Raw genomic sequence first — 16,522 nt, 5'->3', positions numbered from 1 at the left:
CCCGTCCCTGGCAGCCGCCCCAATCCCAAAACCCCCTCCACCAGTCCTCACAGGAAGAACTCTGGGTTGGGAAAGACAGCGCACAGGAAGTCTTTGTTCGGAGAGCTACTTTACCCAGGAACAATATGCTGCATTAATACGCCCGTCACTCAATCTTGACCTGCTCGTTTGAGCGTTTATAATCTCATTCATCATTCAGGGAGAAGACATGATAGAGTAAACTGTCATGGGTTTCATTCGGCAAACAAAGACATCTGGCTGCAGGCGGTTTGAAAATAGTAAAAAAAAAAAGAGCCTTCTGCATTTCTTAGTGTCTGATTGCACAGGTATAGGATGTCAAAAACTCCCAACAGCTTTTGCAACATAAAAAGCATGGATGCTTTCCAGTAATGACTTCATGATGAGTGCATTACATGTATTAAAAAAAAGTTATATATATATGTATATATATTGCTTTTATTAACATTAATTTAGTGAAACGGTGCTTTCTGGTGTTGGAAAGAGAAAGCAAGTGTTTGAAGCGTTTGATCAATTGCAGGCCTTCGTAATAAGCCTGGATAAAGCTAGTAGCTTTCAAGGTTTTTCGTTGCAATTTTTCGCCCCCTTTTTTCCAGAATGTATTTGATTAGGTGGGTAGCATTTACTGCAACTGACACCCGTTCGCTAAATGTGAAAAATGGAAAGCCATCTATTTTGAGAAGTAGTAATGTCAGGACGGTTTCCAGAAACGGTAATTGCAACCTTTTCAGAAACAAACCCAATTCCCAGCAACCCACTTGGTTTCAAGCTCCCATCTGTCACTTTCTCTTGCTTTTCTCCCTCCCTCTCTCTCTCTCTCTCTTTTTTTTTTTTTTTTTTTTTTTTTAAAGATTCAGGCATGTCCTGGCTCCACTCCCTATATCAGTTTGCGTTATTTTCTTCTCTGTAATGCAACCCTTGTGACTGGAATCTTATTTTGTCACGTTCACTGAAATAGAAATGATTGTGTAGCCTTCCTTTAGTGAAAAAAACGCTAAACGTAGAGATTCAAAGAGTCATGCTCAAGCTTGCGTACTCTGTAATGACTTAAAATAGCTACTCTTTTGGCAGTTACATATTTGGTTGGGGATTTTTTTTTCCACAATTGGGAAATCCTAGCTGGTTTGGATTAGGATACTGCAATTATGGCAGTTCAAATATCTGAGTATTTGGAGATCTGTCCAATGGTGCATGTGGTGTACAGCTGTTTGGCGAACGTAAACAGATCCAGGCTGATTTGTTCATTTGTTTCCTGTTTTCTGCTGTTAATTGAAATTGTTTGATCTGACCACCTACAAATGTCAATTTCTTAAAGAGAAAACGTATCCTAATTTTGGAACACCAAGGAGATGTTCAGTGAATTGTGACCAGAGACAAAACCTAATTGATTGATTGATTGTTTTGTTTTTTTCACAGGTCATTAATGTGGATGGCACTAATAGGATGACTATTCTAGAGGACAAACTACCTCATATCTTTGGTTTTACGCTTCTGGGGGAGTATATCTACTGGACAGATTGGCAGAGAAGGAGCATCGAAAGAGTTCACATCACCAACGCCACTCGTGAGGTCATCGTCGAACAGCTCCCTGACCTCATGGGTCTCAAAGCCACAAAAGTCTCAGAGACCTTTGGTAAGACCTCTTACCTCTTACTGTTCTAACCTGAAATGCATATTGAAAATTAGCAGTGATATAAGCAGTACCGATTACATGCAATTTGGATTACATTTTAACACATTCATAGTCAAATTACTGATTTTCTTTAGTAACTAGTTACTGAAACCTGGAATTGGAGCTATTTACAAACCTGGATCTTGTTTAGAAAAATTAGCAAATTACCCTCCTCCATCCCCATCTCCTCCTTTCACTTTCTGATATTCCTCATTTAATCAAAATCCTTTTATTTTGAATAATGTGCTACATTTAAATATTGTCAAGGTTATTACCTATATATACCATGCTACCAATACCACCAAACCAAAATGTATGCCAAGTTTGACGATAGTGTTTCTGACAGAATTATATTGATGTATAATATTTAATTTATAAAAATTGTTTCCATGAAGCTAATCTATAGATCTCCATTTGTGTGTGTTCAGGCACTAACGGCTGTGCAGAAAACAACGGCGGCTGCAGTCATCTGTGTTTCCATCGGCCTCAGGGTCTAAGCTGCGCCTGCCCCATGGGCTTGGAGTTGCTGAGTGACCTGCGTACTTGTGTGGTTCCAGAAGCGTTCCTGCTCTTCACCAACCGCGCTGACATACGCAGCATCTCTCTGGGCACCAACAGCAATGACGTGCCCATCCCGCTCACCGGGGTCAAGGAGGTCTCCGCGTTGGACTTTGACGTTTTAGAAAACAGGATCTACTGGACCGACGTCATCACCAAGGTACAGACTACTCATGTGTCCACTTTTCAGCCTTTTGTGGTGGATATGGTCCCACGTATGGGGTTTAGAGCGTTCGGTGACGCCACATAACTGATAAATTCAAACTGCACTTTTGTGCAATTGCGGATGTTTATTGGACAGATGCCTATCGGATACACATAGTGTAAGTAACTAAAAAGTTCACTATATTCTTGACCAAGTTCACCGGCCACTTACTTGGAAAAATCGATTCAATTCCCATGCTGTAATTCTGACTGACAGGACTTTCTGAAATACATGTTAAAGATGATGATCAAGATAGCTTATAATGATGTTTGAATGGCGCAAAACACTCATTTGCACATATTTGTGGATCGGAATATGAGATTGTTCATGACATGGTAAGCAAGTTTGTGAAATTTTAAAATAAAGCATAAAAAATAAAATAAAAACAAATGAGAAAGGGTTCCATCTGCCATCTGCGTTATTGTGGCCTCAGTGTGTCACATGACAAGCATGACGTGCATTACCATGGAAACAATAACTCGCCACTGAAACTGGTTAACTTCAGTGTATCTAAAAAAAAAATATAATGTTGTGGCGGTGAGCGATTGTACATTAAAGTAAAAGTAAACCAAGGATTATAAAAAAAGTTTAGCTGACGATTTTTACCTCCACACTGGAGGAAGATAAAAAGATGCCATCACTTCTAAACCAAAGCAGCTGTTGGGCTCAGATTTGAAACGTCAGAAGTACAAGATGTTTCACCTCAAAAGATCTAAAGCAGCCTTTTTCAATTTTGTGATGATAATGTTTGTATCGCACTTTTAAGATAACATTATCTTTCCTTGTAAAACAATTAGAATTGATATAAGGTGTTTAGAAGTATCGTACTGGTGAACAGTATGGCAATACTAATCGACTAGCTAAACCAGCACTAACTAGCATAAGCCATTTCGCACCAGCATGTACTTTTTAAGCTGCATTTCAAATATGTTCTAAAATATCTGATACAATGCGGCGTTACTGCTTTTAACTATAGCAGGTAGTGGCCCCACTCACGACTGCTGCTTCTGTCACTTTTTCTCTTCACAAGAAGTGCGTTTATTCAGTCACAGAACGTTTTACGACCAAATCAAACGGGAGACGTTTCAGACGCGCTCTCCACTTTGATCAAATGAGCGCTCTCTTCAAATGCATGCACAAAGACACCAGCGTGCTCTGTATCTTTTCTTCTCAAAGCGTGAAATAAACTGCTTGCATGCAGTGTCGTGGTCAGTTAAGTCATGAAGCTACCAAAAAGATGATTAAAGCTGCCTTAAAACTGTGTAAGCATGTAATACGTTTTATATAAGTCACACATGTCTCTGAAATGGTTTTCAGAACTGTCCTGGAGGAGCCCAGCGCTGCCTCACTCATCCAATACACCAGATTTAACTTGTCAGCTCATTAATAGAGGCTTTATGATCTGAAGTGGGTCAGAAAAAGTAAAGAAAATTGAGATGAAATAAGATTCATGTCAGAACCTCGTCACAATCAGCAGCGGCAGCTCTTAAAGATATAACGGCCAAAATAACCAACCTAGAATAACCAGCTGCTGTGATGTCTATTAATCAAATGACAAAAAATTTCTTTATTTAATTTAGAATCTTTTGGACAATTTGAATTTCCGTTTCTGTATATTTCTGCTGAAGGGCACAAGTAAATATGACAATATTATAATGGCTTTATATGTGAAGGTTGTTTGAAGTTCTCTTAAATTAGAAGTTCTTGTTTTAAGTCTAAATGGTAAATGGCTATAGTCAGTGGTTAAATGTTTGGGAGGGGGGGTAATTTTATAGAAAAAACAATATTGGTATTATATTGGTTTTATGTTCACCTGAAGTAGAAGTTAGTTTAAATGTTCAAATTTATATATTTGTAATGTTGAATGGCTAATAAATGATCAAATAACTACTAGGGGAAAAATCTTTTCCAAAGACATAACATGCTGGCCTTCAGTCACAATAAGATGCCATTTATACACGTGTGTGTGTGTGTGTGTGTGTGTGTGTGTGTGTGTGTAAATTGTGAGTTAGTTCATACATACATTTTATTGTTCTGCAAAATGAATACATGTAAATAAATATATAATTTTTAATTATATTTGTTACATAACGAAAATACCTCCTAAATAAGTATTACTTTATTTTAGCATCAACATGCAGCAGCTTGTCTTAAATAGCCTTTTTGGCTTTTTTGGAACTTTGTGACAGGTGCACAATTGTGTGTGTATGTATATATTTATTAATACTCTCAGTATTAGTATTTATTCACTTCTTTGATCTCTTTTCTTGTTTAGACTATCAGCAGGGCCTTCATGAATGGCAGTTCGGTGGAACCGGTTATCGAGTTTGGCCTGGATTATCCTGAGGGAATGGCTGTGGACTGGATGGGTCGAAATCTCTACTGGGCTGATACCGGCACCAACCGTATTGAAGTGGCCCGTCTGGACGGCCAGTACCGACAAGTGCTGGTCTGTAAAGACCTGGACAACCCTCGCTCTCTTGCTCTGGATCCTGCCAACGGGTAGGAAAGCCAGCTTTAAAATCTCCTTTAGCTGCAATTTCACCCTTAAATTCATTGCGTATCCCTTTAACCATGTTGAATGCGCACTGTTTTTAGCACTGTTTCACCGCTTGTGTTTTGGTTAACCGTAGGCTTCCTACATTTTATAGCCCTCTGGATATGTGCTAATCGATTACCACTAGTTAAATGTCTGATTTAACACCCTCGTACTCCAACACAGACACACTCATTGGTATTACAGCGCTTCCTCGGGGCATCAAGTTGTATGTGTGGCAGAAGACAAGTGCCAACATGCCACAGCCGCTGCATGTGGCTCAGAGGAGAGAAGTCATGTCCTCCAGCGCCCAGCAGGCATTCCTGTGGCTTCTGAGGCACGACTGCCTCTATTAGCCAACGCATTCTTTAGCATTGTCTCTTCTCACCTTAACACTGAGAGGTGTTGACTCAGTTGACTCTTAGCCCAGTGGTGCATTGAGTGGGCTGAGGGGTTGGTTAGGTGTGTTTTTCACTGCTTGCTTGCCCGATGGGAAGAAAAGTAACATTTTTGCATTGTTTAACACTAAAACCTCAGCCTTTCTAAGTTTCCTGTCATACAAGCTTTTGCTGAAGCTAGACTAAATATTTATTTATTTATTTATTTATTTATTTATCTATACATATGTATTTATAAACAAAATACATAGTATTGTTTTTAAATTTTATGCATAAATATAGGTATCGGCCTTTGTTAATGTAACTTCATATTAATAAAATGTTTATAATTTTTTACAATTAATAGAAATTTCTAAAATGTATTTTATTAAAAGTTTATAAATTAAACAATTTAATGTATAATATATAATATGACTATTTTTAATATTGTGTATATTATTATTGCTCATTTATTAAAAAAATATGTGTATTTAACATTAATAAATTATATTTTTGTAAATGTTATGTTGATTTATTTATAATTTGATTTTATAATATGTATCACTATAATTTTTAAATATTGACTATGAAACTATTAACAAATGTGAATAACTTCAGAATCATGTATGATTTATACATATATTAATAGCAAAAAAAAAAAGAGTAATAAATTAATAGTACATGTATTTATGCTGTGTTTTTTTGGTTTATCAGCCTTACCCAGGCATAGCAGTTGGAAATGAGCAATTTTGGCAAAATTCTGTGCACATTTATCAGTGTGATGATGGATAGAGTTAATTCTAGCAATCTGTTTATTCTGCAATCAAAGTAAATGATGTGGGTTTGCAGGTACATGTACTGGACCGAATGGGGCGGTCGACCCAGGATAGCTCGAGCTCACATGGACGGCAGTAACATTGTGACTTTGGTGGACAAAGTGGGCCGAGCCAATGGACTCACAATTGACTTCATTGACCAGCGACTCTTCTGGACAGACCTGGACACCTGCATGATTGAGTCCACAAATATGCAAGGTGACAAAAATTGGTTTTAAAAAAACATCAGAAATGCCTCATAAACCATTTAGTATTAGACTCTCTGACGTTCTTTTTCTTGTCCACAGGTTTGCAGAGAGAGATAGTGGCTGACGATCTTCCTCATCCTTTCGGCTTGACTCAGTATCGCGATTATATCTACTGGACCGACTGGAACCTGCGCAGCATCGAGCGGGCGGACAAACGCAGTGGCTTGAACCGGACAGTGGTCCAAGGGCACCTGGAGTATGTCATGGACATCCTGGTTTTCCACTCGTCCAGACAAGATGGCGCCAACGAGTGTTCGCAGAACAACGGCCAGTGTGCCCACCTCTGCCTAGCATCACCCTCTGGAGCCCAGTGCCGCTGCGCTTCTCACTACACCCTGGAGGCAAACGGACGCAACTGCAGCTGTGAGTTTAGGCATAGAGGGTTTAGAAGAGAAATGTGAGGTGTACTATTAGTTTCTCATTTGGCTTCTAATTATTTTAGGTACAGTAAATAAATAATTTAAAAAAATGTTTTCCAATATAAACAGATAATTTCGATTTTTTTTTTTCGCCCTGCCTATATTTTTACAGATAGTAGTAGTAGTAGTATGTAAATAAACCAAAAAAATATAGAAAATAAACTAATTGTATAATAAATGTAAGATTTACTATTGTATAAACATATGTTTATACTTTATTAAACTACCATTATTATTATTCTACAATATTGTCCTTATTGCCAACCCCTTATTAAAATGCACTGTTTGGAGATTTTAGCAGCCATCGGGGGTAAAGTAATCTATGGTCTCCCAGCCATGAAGTTCATTGGGTTTTACCGACATTAAAGTGAGTCATGGGTTTTAAGATGCAGTTGGCAGATTGAAACGGCATTAGAAAACAATGGCTCCTGGCCATTCAAAACTCAGCCATATGCATTTAATTCCTTATAAGCTTAAAAATTACAGAACTTGGATTAAACGAGCACGCCAGGGAGCACGGTGAAAGCATTTGGCCAAGAGTGCAGAGGTCTTGGCAACTCTAATGTGTTTCTACGTGTGTTTTTCCCTCTCTCTTGTTTCTTCATTCTTTCATGGCCTGAAGGGATAGGCTGATTGCGTTTAGTTCGTGTGATTGCATTTAGCTGACCTTCACCTTCTGATCAGAGGAATGGAGCTGGCTCCGAGATGTCCATTGTTGACCTGTGCGCCTATAACTTAGTTTGAATCCTTCATTCTCAACCTTTCCTTATTTTGCTCAACAGCGCCCTCTAGCTTCCTGCTCTTTAGCCAGAAGAGCTCTATCAGTCGAATGGTCCTGGGAGAACAGAGTCCAGACATGATTCTACCCATCCACGTTATGAAGAACTTGCGCGCTATCAGCTTCGACCCTCTGGAACGTCTGGTTTATTGGGTGGACGGCCGACAAAACATCCGCAGGGCCAGAGACGACGGCAGTCAGGTGACTGTTTAGGCAAACCATGTTGATGTTACCTTGACGTTGATTCGATTCATCATTTGAATATATATTTAAAGGAGAAAGAACTATATTAATTTATATTACTTAAAGTAAAATCTATAATATAATTTTTTTTATGTATGTATATGTGTATATATATATATATATATATATATATATATATATATATATATATATATATATATATATATATATATATATATATATATATATTTTTTTTTTTTTTTTTTTTTTTTTTTTTCTTACAATATTCTCATTTTGTAACTTTACTCATTATATTGACATTAAATTATTTGTGATTTAATTAGATTAATGGTCCAGCTTATTGTGTAATTATATGTTGACTTTAAATTATTATAATTATCCTAAAATTAAGATAATACAAAAATAGTTTTTTTAGCTTACTAATAAATTGTTTGCTAATTGTTATATGCAGCATAATAATATGAAACTTATCCTGTAATTATATATTATTATTATTATTATTATTATTTTTAACATCCCACAACGTCCCATAATACAAAAAGTGGGTTAGAAATATTTTTTCTCATTATTATCATTAGTAGTAATAACCAATATTGGCATTAACATTTTTATTATTATATAATTATTGAGTAATTAAATTTTCAATAACTTTTTATGATTTTCATAACATTTATATGGTATATAGTATATGATATAGAACTTGTCATTTAGTTATTCACCTTAAATTGTAATTTTATAAATGTGTATATATGTAGTAGTAGTATGATAGTAACACACATTGTTATTAATATTAATAATGCTATTATAATATATGACATCATTGATTATGACCATTAATCATTATTATTATTTAAAGAAATTATAATGTGGTGTCATCTGAATTATCCAGGCATCCACAGTGATGACTCCAACCAACCTCCACCAGAAACAGCCTCATGACTTGAGCCTGGACCCCTACAGTCGCACCGTGTACTGGACCTGCGAGACCACCAACACAATCAACATCCATCGCATGGACGGCCACGTGATCGGGGAGGTCCTGAAGGATGACGTGGACAAGCCACGCGCTATCGTGGTGAACGCAGAGAAAGGGTACAATCATTAATTGGCAAATAAAATGTAGGGGCATGTCATTATCATTACAACCTGCATTAAATTTAACCGGTCATCCACAACCTCGAGCCCAGATTTTATTTTTCAGCTTCGGTTTGGCTCCTTTCCAGAAACATAACAACACCTTATGAAAAGTTTATTGATTTATGGCCGGCGGACTCGAAATTACAGCTCAGAAATGGATACTCTAATGACGGGGCACTTCGCCATTTCTTTCGTATTGAAGAAAAACTCCTGATTCCATCCAGGCTTCTCCAATAGCCAAATATGTGGAACAGATGGCCCTCTGTGGTCCCCGTGCCGCGGTGCTCGCTCGCGGGTCGACCATACGCAGGCGTTGGCTGCATGCACTGTAATTGTGTGTCCCATTGTTAGTGTGACCGTCATCAGTGGCTTTTCTATTTCCGTCTCACCCTCACAGCCTCGTCTGGGTGGGGTGGAGGGGACTTCTCCCACAAGAGTGGCAGGACAGACAAATTATGGCACAAAAACCAGCATATTGCATTTAGCCCTATATTTAGTCTCACTTTTATCTCTAATTTGAGCAGATTATGCTTCTTTGTTTATGAGATTACTAAATAGAAAGATTAGTATTATTATTATACTTTAAAGAATTTATTAACATTTTAAATGAGTTCTTTTTTTTTGCCACAAAACTAAAAATATGACAGATTATTTAAGTTAAATAAAAGGCAATTCTGCCTACAATTCAGCCATTTTTAATTTCATTTAATTAAAATTTTGTGTATGATTTTTGTTTTTTGTTATGATAGGACAGATGGGAAAAATTGTAAGTAATTATTTTAATACCTTTATTTTTAGATTCGCTTTGTGTCTACAAATTACGGATTTGTAGAGAATTTGTTAGCGTGATTTAGATTTTAATTCACATGATAACCTCATTAGTTGTGCCTGATTTGTTCCTGTCGAGGCCTTGTGCTGACCCTCTCTAAAAGTTCGCATTAGCTAGTCGTTGGATCCGTATCCAAAACGCTGTCAAATCTGACATCCTCGATGTCGTAAAAATTGATGGAGCATTGCTTTACCTAGTTTTTCGGAGCGTTCGGGATCCAAACATCTTCAAAGATATTCGCATAAGGATTTGTTTAACGTCGCAGGTGGGAAATTTAATACGCGAAAGGCTACATTCCCCGCGCTAAAGTCAGACATTGGCAGGCATTTAGCGAGTACATAACACTCCATAGTGCTCTGACTCAGAGAAGGCGTCTTCAGATCCATCAGCCAAACCAACTTTGGGGTTTATTCATTTCTTCTGTTCCCATCTTAGCTTTGGAAATGCATCACATATAATGTGGATCCCCAAATGTTTCCCAAAGGAGGTAACTGTTTTTTAAGTGGTTTGCTTTGTTGCTGTGATGGTTTATCTCATTTTTAAGGACGCTGTACTGTACGATATTGATATCAGCATTCTGCTTTTGAAAGCTGAGAAAAATTGCTAACAGATGCAAATTTTGGGTTTCCCAGACAGCAACCGAAAACAAAGGAGAAAACGCACCTTTGAGAGTTATCAGACTAGTCTAGACATAACATTAGGGCTAAAGTGCATTTGGGACGTGTGAAGATATGCACCTTTTCTCCCACACAGTCAAAATATCACAACCCCATCAAAGATTATATCTCTGTTCTACAAATTAATGTTTATTCATTCTTACAGATCGTGTGCTTGTTATGTAATTCAGCAACGTAAATTACTACAAACACTTTTTTTAAATGTTGAAGCATCTTGAAAGATGTTTGTATAATCCGCTTAAAGCAAAAAGAATTGTCATATTTTTACTGCATAATTTTACATCTAGTAAAATGGTAACTTTTGAAATCCTCTTTTTTCCACAGATACATGTATTTCACTACTGTCCAGGATCGCTCGGCTAAAATCGAAGGTGCTTCTTTGGATGGGACGGAGCGTGAGTCCCTGTTCACAACCGGTTTGATCCGCCCCGTGGCTCTGGCGTTGGACAACAAGCTGGGCAAACTGTTCTGGGTGGACGCAGACCTGAAGAGGATTGAAAGCAGCGACCTGTCTGGTAAATACTACTGCATTTTTGCTGGCTTGTCTCATATTAAGGCCTTTACTAAAATATCTGTACTATTTTGTATAAATAAAATATTAAAACTAACATCACTACATTAAACTGTACAGTGAATAAATTTTAATAAATGTAAATGAGCTATATTTATATCTAATGGATACAAGCTGCTGTATGAATCGGTGTTGTTACTGTTATTTTAATGTTATTGGTATTTTCAACACCTACAAATACTTCTTATTGATTGAAATGAAGCTGGAATAAAATAAAATATAATATTGGATCAAGCTTAAACTTAAAAACAAATGAAAATTGCTAAAAGAAATAAAGTTCTAGTTCATGATGTACTGAAATTGTAGTAAAAATTACTAAAACTAAAAAAAAATATTATTTAAAAAATACTAAAAGATAAATATTTTAAAATTAACCTAATAAAAATGACAAAGGCACATAACACATTTACTAAAACCTTAAACTAAAATTAAAATGACAATTTAAAAAAAAATTATTTTGTTGATAAAAATGATTAATCACGTTATCTAAAAGAAACACTTTATTAGTACACTCATTAAAATTAATGCTGAAATAAACTTTATTAGTACACAGTTAAAAATTATTATTCTTTTAGTACACAATCCAGATAAATACAAACACATGCATGTATACATTTAAGAAAAGGTTTTATGTTGTTAATATATAATACAATAACATAAATATATAACTATATATACATGTAAATATTTTTTGAATATATACTGAATGTGTACACACACACACACACACACACACACATATATATATATATATATATATATATATATATATATATATATATATATATATATATATATATATAACAAACAAACACAGTACACACACATTACGTAAACGAAATATTGTGCGTAGCTAATAATCAGTAGAAATATTAGAGTGAAAGTTGAGTTTAAAAATGACATGAATTGTTAACACAAGTAGTGTAAAATAGACTTGTGCTACTGAAAAAAAAAAAAAAATAGTGCGGTTAGTCATATTCAACACAAACGTCATCATTTACAATAAAAAAACTAAATGTTCCCATGCAACTCAATGTTATTCATTTATTTTGAAGATCAATTCTAAAGTCCCATCTTTGCCAGAAAGATAAGGCCTTTTCACTCAACACGTAGCCATAAATGTCACTGAATCTCATGCTCACATTGTTTTTGTTTCCTGACTTGTATTTTATCGCCCGTGGGCAAATTGATTGCAATCAGTTCTGCAGTATTCTGGAACACCATGTGAAACGAGGACAACTTTCTGACCTCTCCAATGAGATTTGATCTTCTAAACATTTCAAATGACAGAGCTATGGAAACCAAACAAATACGGGCCGATAGCGCAGGCCAGGCACTCTCTACACTTGCGCTGCGTATTATCAATACAGTCTAGTCTAAACTAATCAAAACAGCGTAGTCTGTGTTGTCTTAACCTGGTATATACATTGACAAGCTGTAATGAAGAATTTGATGGACTGTGTCTTAGTTCATTCTTCAGAGGTTATTCAAGTGCCTTCATCACACAAAATCACTCTATCGCTTTATTATTACAAGTGAGCTGCCAGAAAGCAAAGTCTCTCCAGATGCTGAGCTCTGATGTTTGATGTTAGCATAAGACAGATGATCACACCTTAAGCCACTGCTAATCTCCTTACGCAACAGAACCCTCCTCCGCAGCCAAATGACCAACACAAAGGCCGATAAGATGCGATTTATAATATGACACAATGAAAAAACTTCAATCATGACTCTGATCTCTTTGTTTGCTTCCCAGGGGCCAATCGTATCGTTCTCCAGGACTCGAACATCCTTCAGCCTGTCGGTCTGACTGTGTTGGGTGATCACCTGTACTGGATCGACAAACAGCAGCAGATGATCGAATGCGTGGATAAGCTGACCGGAGAGAAGAGGACACGCATCCAGGGGCGACTCCAGTACCTGACCGGCATCCATGCCGTGGAGTACATGGAGCCGGAGGAGTTTGGTAAATTCTTATATTTAGCTTTGTTACAAAAATCTGGTGAGTTTACTGTAATGTGTGTGTGTGTGTGTGTGTGTGTATATAACATATAATTTATAATCAATAATAATTTATAATCAAAATATATAAATGTAATTTGATTCAATTTCCAGAACAGAAAGGTCTTTTTTCATTAACTAAGCATGCACCATAGTACAATAATATGCATATACTTTTTATTTATTCTATTAATTAAGCTACATTTTAGTTATATTAATTGGAGCTTAAATTACCATTTATTATATTATTTATTTATGGATGTCGTGTAATACACTAATACACTAATATAATGATCCAATATAGTATAAAAATTAATAAAAAATAAAAATAAAACATTTTGTTAATAGTGTGTGTTTGTGTGTGTGCTGTGTATATTACTTGTGTATATGAAGACACACACATCCAGTATATGTTTAGAAATTATCTACATGTGTATATATTTATAAACATAATACTTTTTAAAAATATATTCACACATTTTATGTGGAATATATTTGGATGTTATCAATCGTTCACCAACACTAAAAAATATTATATTTTTAACCTGTAAAAATAGCCCAGTTTCTTCTTTAACAACCTAAATGAATTAAGAGACTAGTCAAAAACATCTAAGTGAATTTAAACTGGTAGTTGTGTGTTTTAAACCAGCATTTGACCTTGTTGACTTGCAAAAATCATAGGTTGTCAAAATCGGTTTACATAGTTAAAGACCATGTGGCTTCAGATCTCCTGTGATTAAAGAGTATAATTGTCCTTTAATCTTCCTAACAGCATCCCACCCTTGTTCCCGTGACAACGGAGGTTGCTCCCACATCTGCATTGCTAAGGGTGATGGGACGCCACGCTGCTCATGTCCCATGCACCTGGTGCTGCTTCAAAATCTGCTCAGCTGTGGAGGTACATTTTTGACATATATACACAGACACACGTGTGGCATGAAATCAAAAACGTGCCAATTGGTTTTAACGCATGTGCGCTGATCACATATTTGCCCACGACCCCCCTCAGAGCCTCCCACCTGCTCGAGCGAGCAGTTCACCTGCGCCACCGGTGAGATTGACTGCATCCCCATGGCGTGGCGCTGTGACGGCATTGCTGAGTGCGCAGACCACAGCGACGAGATGAACTGTCCCATCTGCTCCGAACTGCAGTTCCAGTGCGACAAAGGCCAATGCGTGGACTCCCAGCTGCGCTGCAACGGAGAACCTGACTGTGCGGACGGCTCTGATGAACAGGATTGCGACAGTATGTCCAAATGTTACGAAGTTTAAACCTGCTGGATTACCAGAATTGACTGATTCTGTAAAAACACACAAGCTTGAAGTTATAAGCGTGACAAGCCAGAAAAGCGGCTCTCTTTTTCAAACAGGATGTGTGAATACTATAAACGTACAATATTTGTTTCCAAATTGTCATGATTTGCCAATGTGTCGCTGCCAACAGAAAGAGCAGTGCTTTTTCATTTTTTACGCAGCATTTTCAGTTTCTTGAAAACCCTTACGCCATTTTTTTTGGCAGGAAGCTGAGGTGTGATTTATTCCAAATGTGGTGAAATGCTGTCATCTCTTTTTTTGTGAACTGATAATACATTATTAGATTTGTACAATAGCTTGTAGTTAAAAATATTTGGAAGAACAAAAATGTGAAAAAATAATGAACGCACAAGATAAGAGGGAAATACTTGGTGGCACAAAATAAGTAAATTTGAAACAAACATGCAAAAAAAAAAAGGTTAAGTTAAAATGATTCTGAATTATTTACTAAAATGGCTCAAATGATTTACTTAATTCATGTAATAATTAATTGCAGTTCATTATGTGCAACTTGAAATTAAATGAAAACCATTGTGGATCGTTCGAAAAACATTGATCTTAAATCACTGACTGGTGTTCATAAAACTGTATAGTTACAGATAATCGTCCAAAACTTATGCATACATTTATGCTTTTCATAAACCAATTGTTGTGTCAGTCACTAATCTGTCCTCTCACGTTTTTCCCATTAGCCATTTGCATGCCTAATCAGTTCCGCTGTGGCAACAACCAGTGTATTCTGAAGAAACAGCAGTGTGACTCCTTCGCAGACTGCACGGACAAATCGGATGAGCTTTTCTGTGGTAAGTTTACCATACCAAAAAAGCCAAGGTTTTTTTGACTATGCATGCAGTAGCTTGAATACCTGTTTGGCTTATTCACAGATTTCCCTTCGCCCCCCAACGACATTCCACGTCACACCAGCACCATCGGCCCCGTCATCGGCATCATCCTCTCTGTCTTCGTGATGGGAGGCATGTGTTTTGTGTGTCAGAGAGTTGTGTGCCGCCATTACAAGGGCCCCAACGGAGGCTTCCCACACGAGTACATCAGCGGGACCCCTCACGTGCCTCTTAACTTCATTGCACCCACAAATTCACAGCACGGTACTTTTACAGGTAAAGGTCTGCTGTTTGATAGCCGCTGTTGAGTGTTGTCTCTGTCTGTGATTGTGTGAGTCTTTTGTGTGTGATGAGTGCGATCTCGCTGCGTCTCAGGTATTTCCTGTGGGAAGTCCATGATGAGCTCAGTGAGTCTCATGGGCAGCAGCAGCAGTGGGGCACCTCTCTACGACAGAAACCATGTGACGGGAGCATCATCCAGTAGCTCTTCCAGCACCAAAGGAGCTTTTTACCCTCAGGTACTGTGTTGTTTATTGTTTAATTCCATACAGAAAAACATAGTTTTGTATTTTAATATAAAGGCTCCTACATATATTTTATGCTGTGTGGTTTGTTGTGCTTTATGCCATATATCTGAGAATTTTAATGTTTATTTTTTTACTTTTCTGTGTATAGATGCTCAACCCTCCTCCATCACCAGCGACAGATCGCTCACTGTACAACGCAGAAGTCTTTTATTCATCCAACAGCCCATCGACAACCAGATCTTACAGGTGTGTGTGTGTGTTTAATCCAGAGATCCTAGATAGACGGATGGATGGTTGGAATATCGGCCAAGGTAGATTTGCTGACAAGTGGGTAGATAAGTACACATGAAGGTAGGTTGGGTAGATATCCTGGTAGAAGGTAGGTAGATGGCTCAAATATCTACTGTGGTGGGGTAGATGTCCTGATAGCTTTGTAGATATATTTATAGATCAAATATCAGGTAGATATTAGGGTAGATATGCTGATAGGTAAGTAGATAACTCTATCTTGTATGGTAGGGTAGATATGCTAAGGTAGATGGATACCCAAAATATCTGGAATGGTAGGGTAGGCATGTTAATGGGTGGTTAGGTGGGTATGTATAGTTCAGATATATGGTGTGTTAGGGTAGATATGCTGGTACTTGGGAAGGTAGGTAGATGACTCGGATAGATAAATAGGTGGAAATGGTTGGGTAGATGTTTTGGTAGATTAGAAGGTAAGTAGATGTCCTGACAGGTAGGTGGATGGTTCAAATATCTATTAGTATTTT

General features: G+C 37.1%; 1 protein-coding gene across 2 annotated transcripts in view; it reads left to right on the top strand.

Annotated features, from left to right (window-relative positions):
* Window positions 1-16,522, top strand: part of lrp5 (low density lipoprotein receptor-related protein 5) — a 55,287-nt gene that overhangs the window by 36,032 nt on the left and 2,733 nt on the right. The window contains exons 9-23 of one of the 2 annotated variants that reach the window (XM_043227707.1): window positions 1,435-1,651; window positions 2,119-2,408; window positions 4,729-4,955; window positions 6,216-6,400; window positions 6,490-6,813; window positions 7,652-7,848; window positions 8,741-8,943; window positions 10,819-11,009; window positions 12,822-13,067; window positions 13,839-13,964; window positions 14,076-14,312; window positions 15,073-15,183; window positions 15,265-15,498; window positions 15,598-15,740; window positions 15,898-15,995. In XM_043227707.1, coding sequence (XP_043083642.1) covers window positions 1,435-1,651; window positions 2,119-2,408; window positions 4,729-4,955; window positions 6,216-6,400; window positions 6,490-6,813; window positions 7,652-7,848; window positions 8,741-8,943; window positions 10,819-11,009; window positions 12,822-13,067; window positions 13,839-13,964; window positions 14,076-14,312; window positions 15,073-15,183; window positions 15,265-15,498; window positions 15,598-15,740; window positions 15,898-15,995 — 3,029 coding nt within the window. The remainder of the gene's footprint in view (window positions 1-1,434; window positions 1,652-2,118; window positions 2,409-4,728; window positions 4,956-6,215; window positions 6,401-6,489; window positions 6,814-7,651; window positions 7,849-8,740; window positions 8,944-10,818; window positions 11,010-12,821; window positions 13,068-13,838; window positions 13,965-14,075; window positions 14,313-15,072; window positions 15,184-15,264; window positions 15,499-15,597; window positions 15,741-15,897; window positions 15,996-16,522) is intronic. The other variant, XM_043227708.1, reaches the window with a different exon arrangement.

This window comes from Puntigrus tetrazona, chromosome 25, assembly GCF_018831695.1.
Source record: "Puntigrus tetrazona isolate hp1 chromosome 25, ASM1883169v1, whole genome shotgun sequence".
Lineage (NCBI taxonomy): Eukaryota > Metazoa > Chordata > Actinopteri > Cypriniformes > Cyprinidae > Puntigrus > Puntigrus tetrazona.
This window is presented reverse-complemented; position numbering and strand designations above follow the sequence as displayed.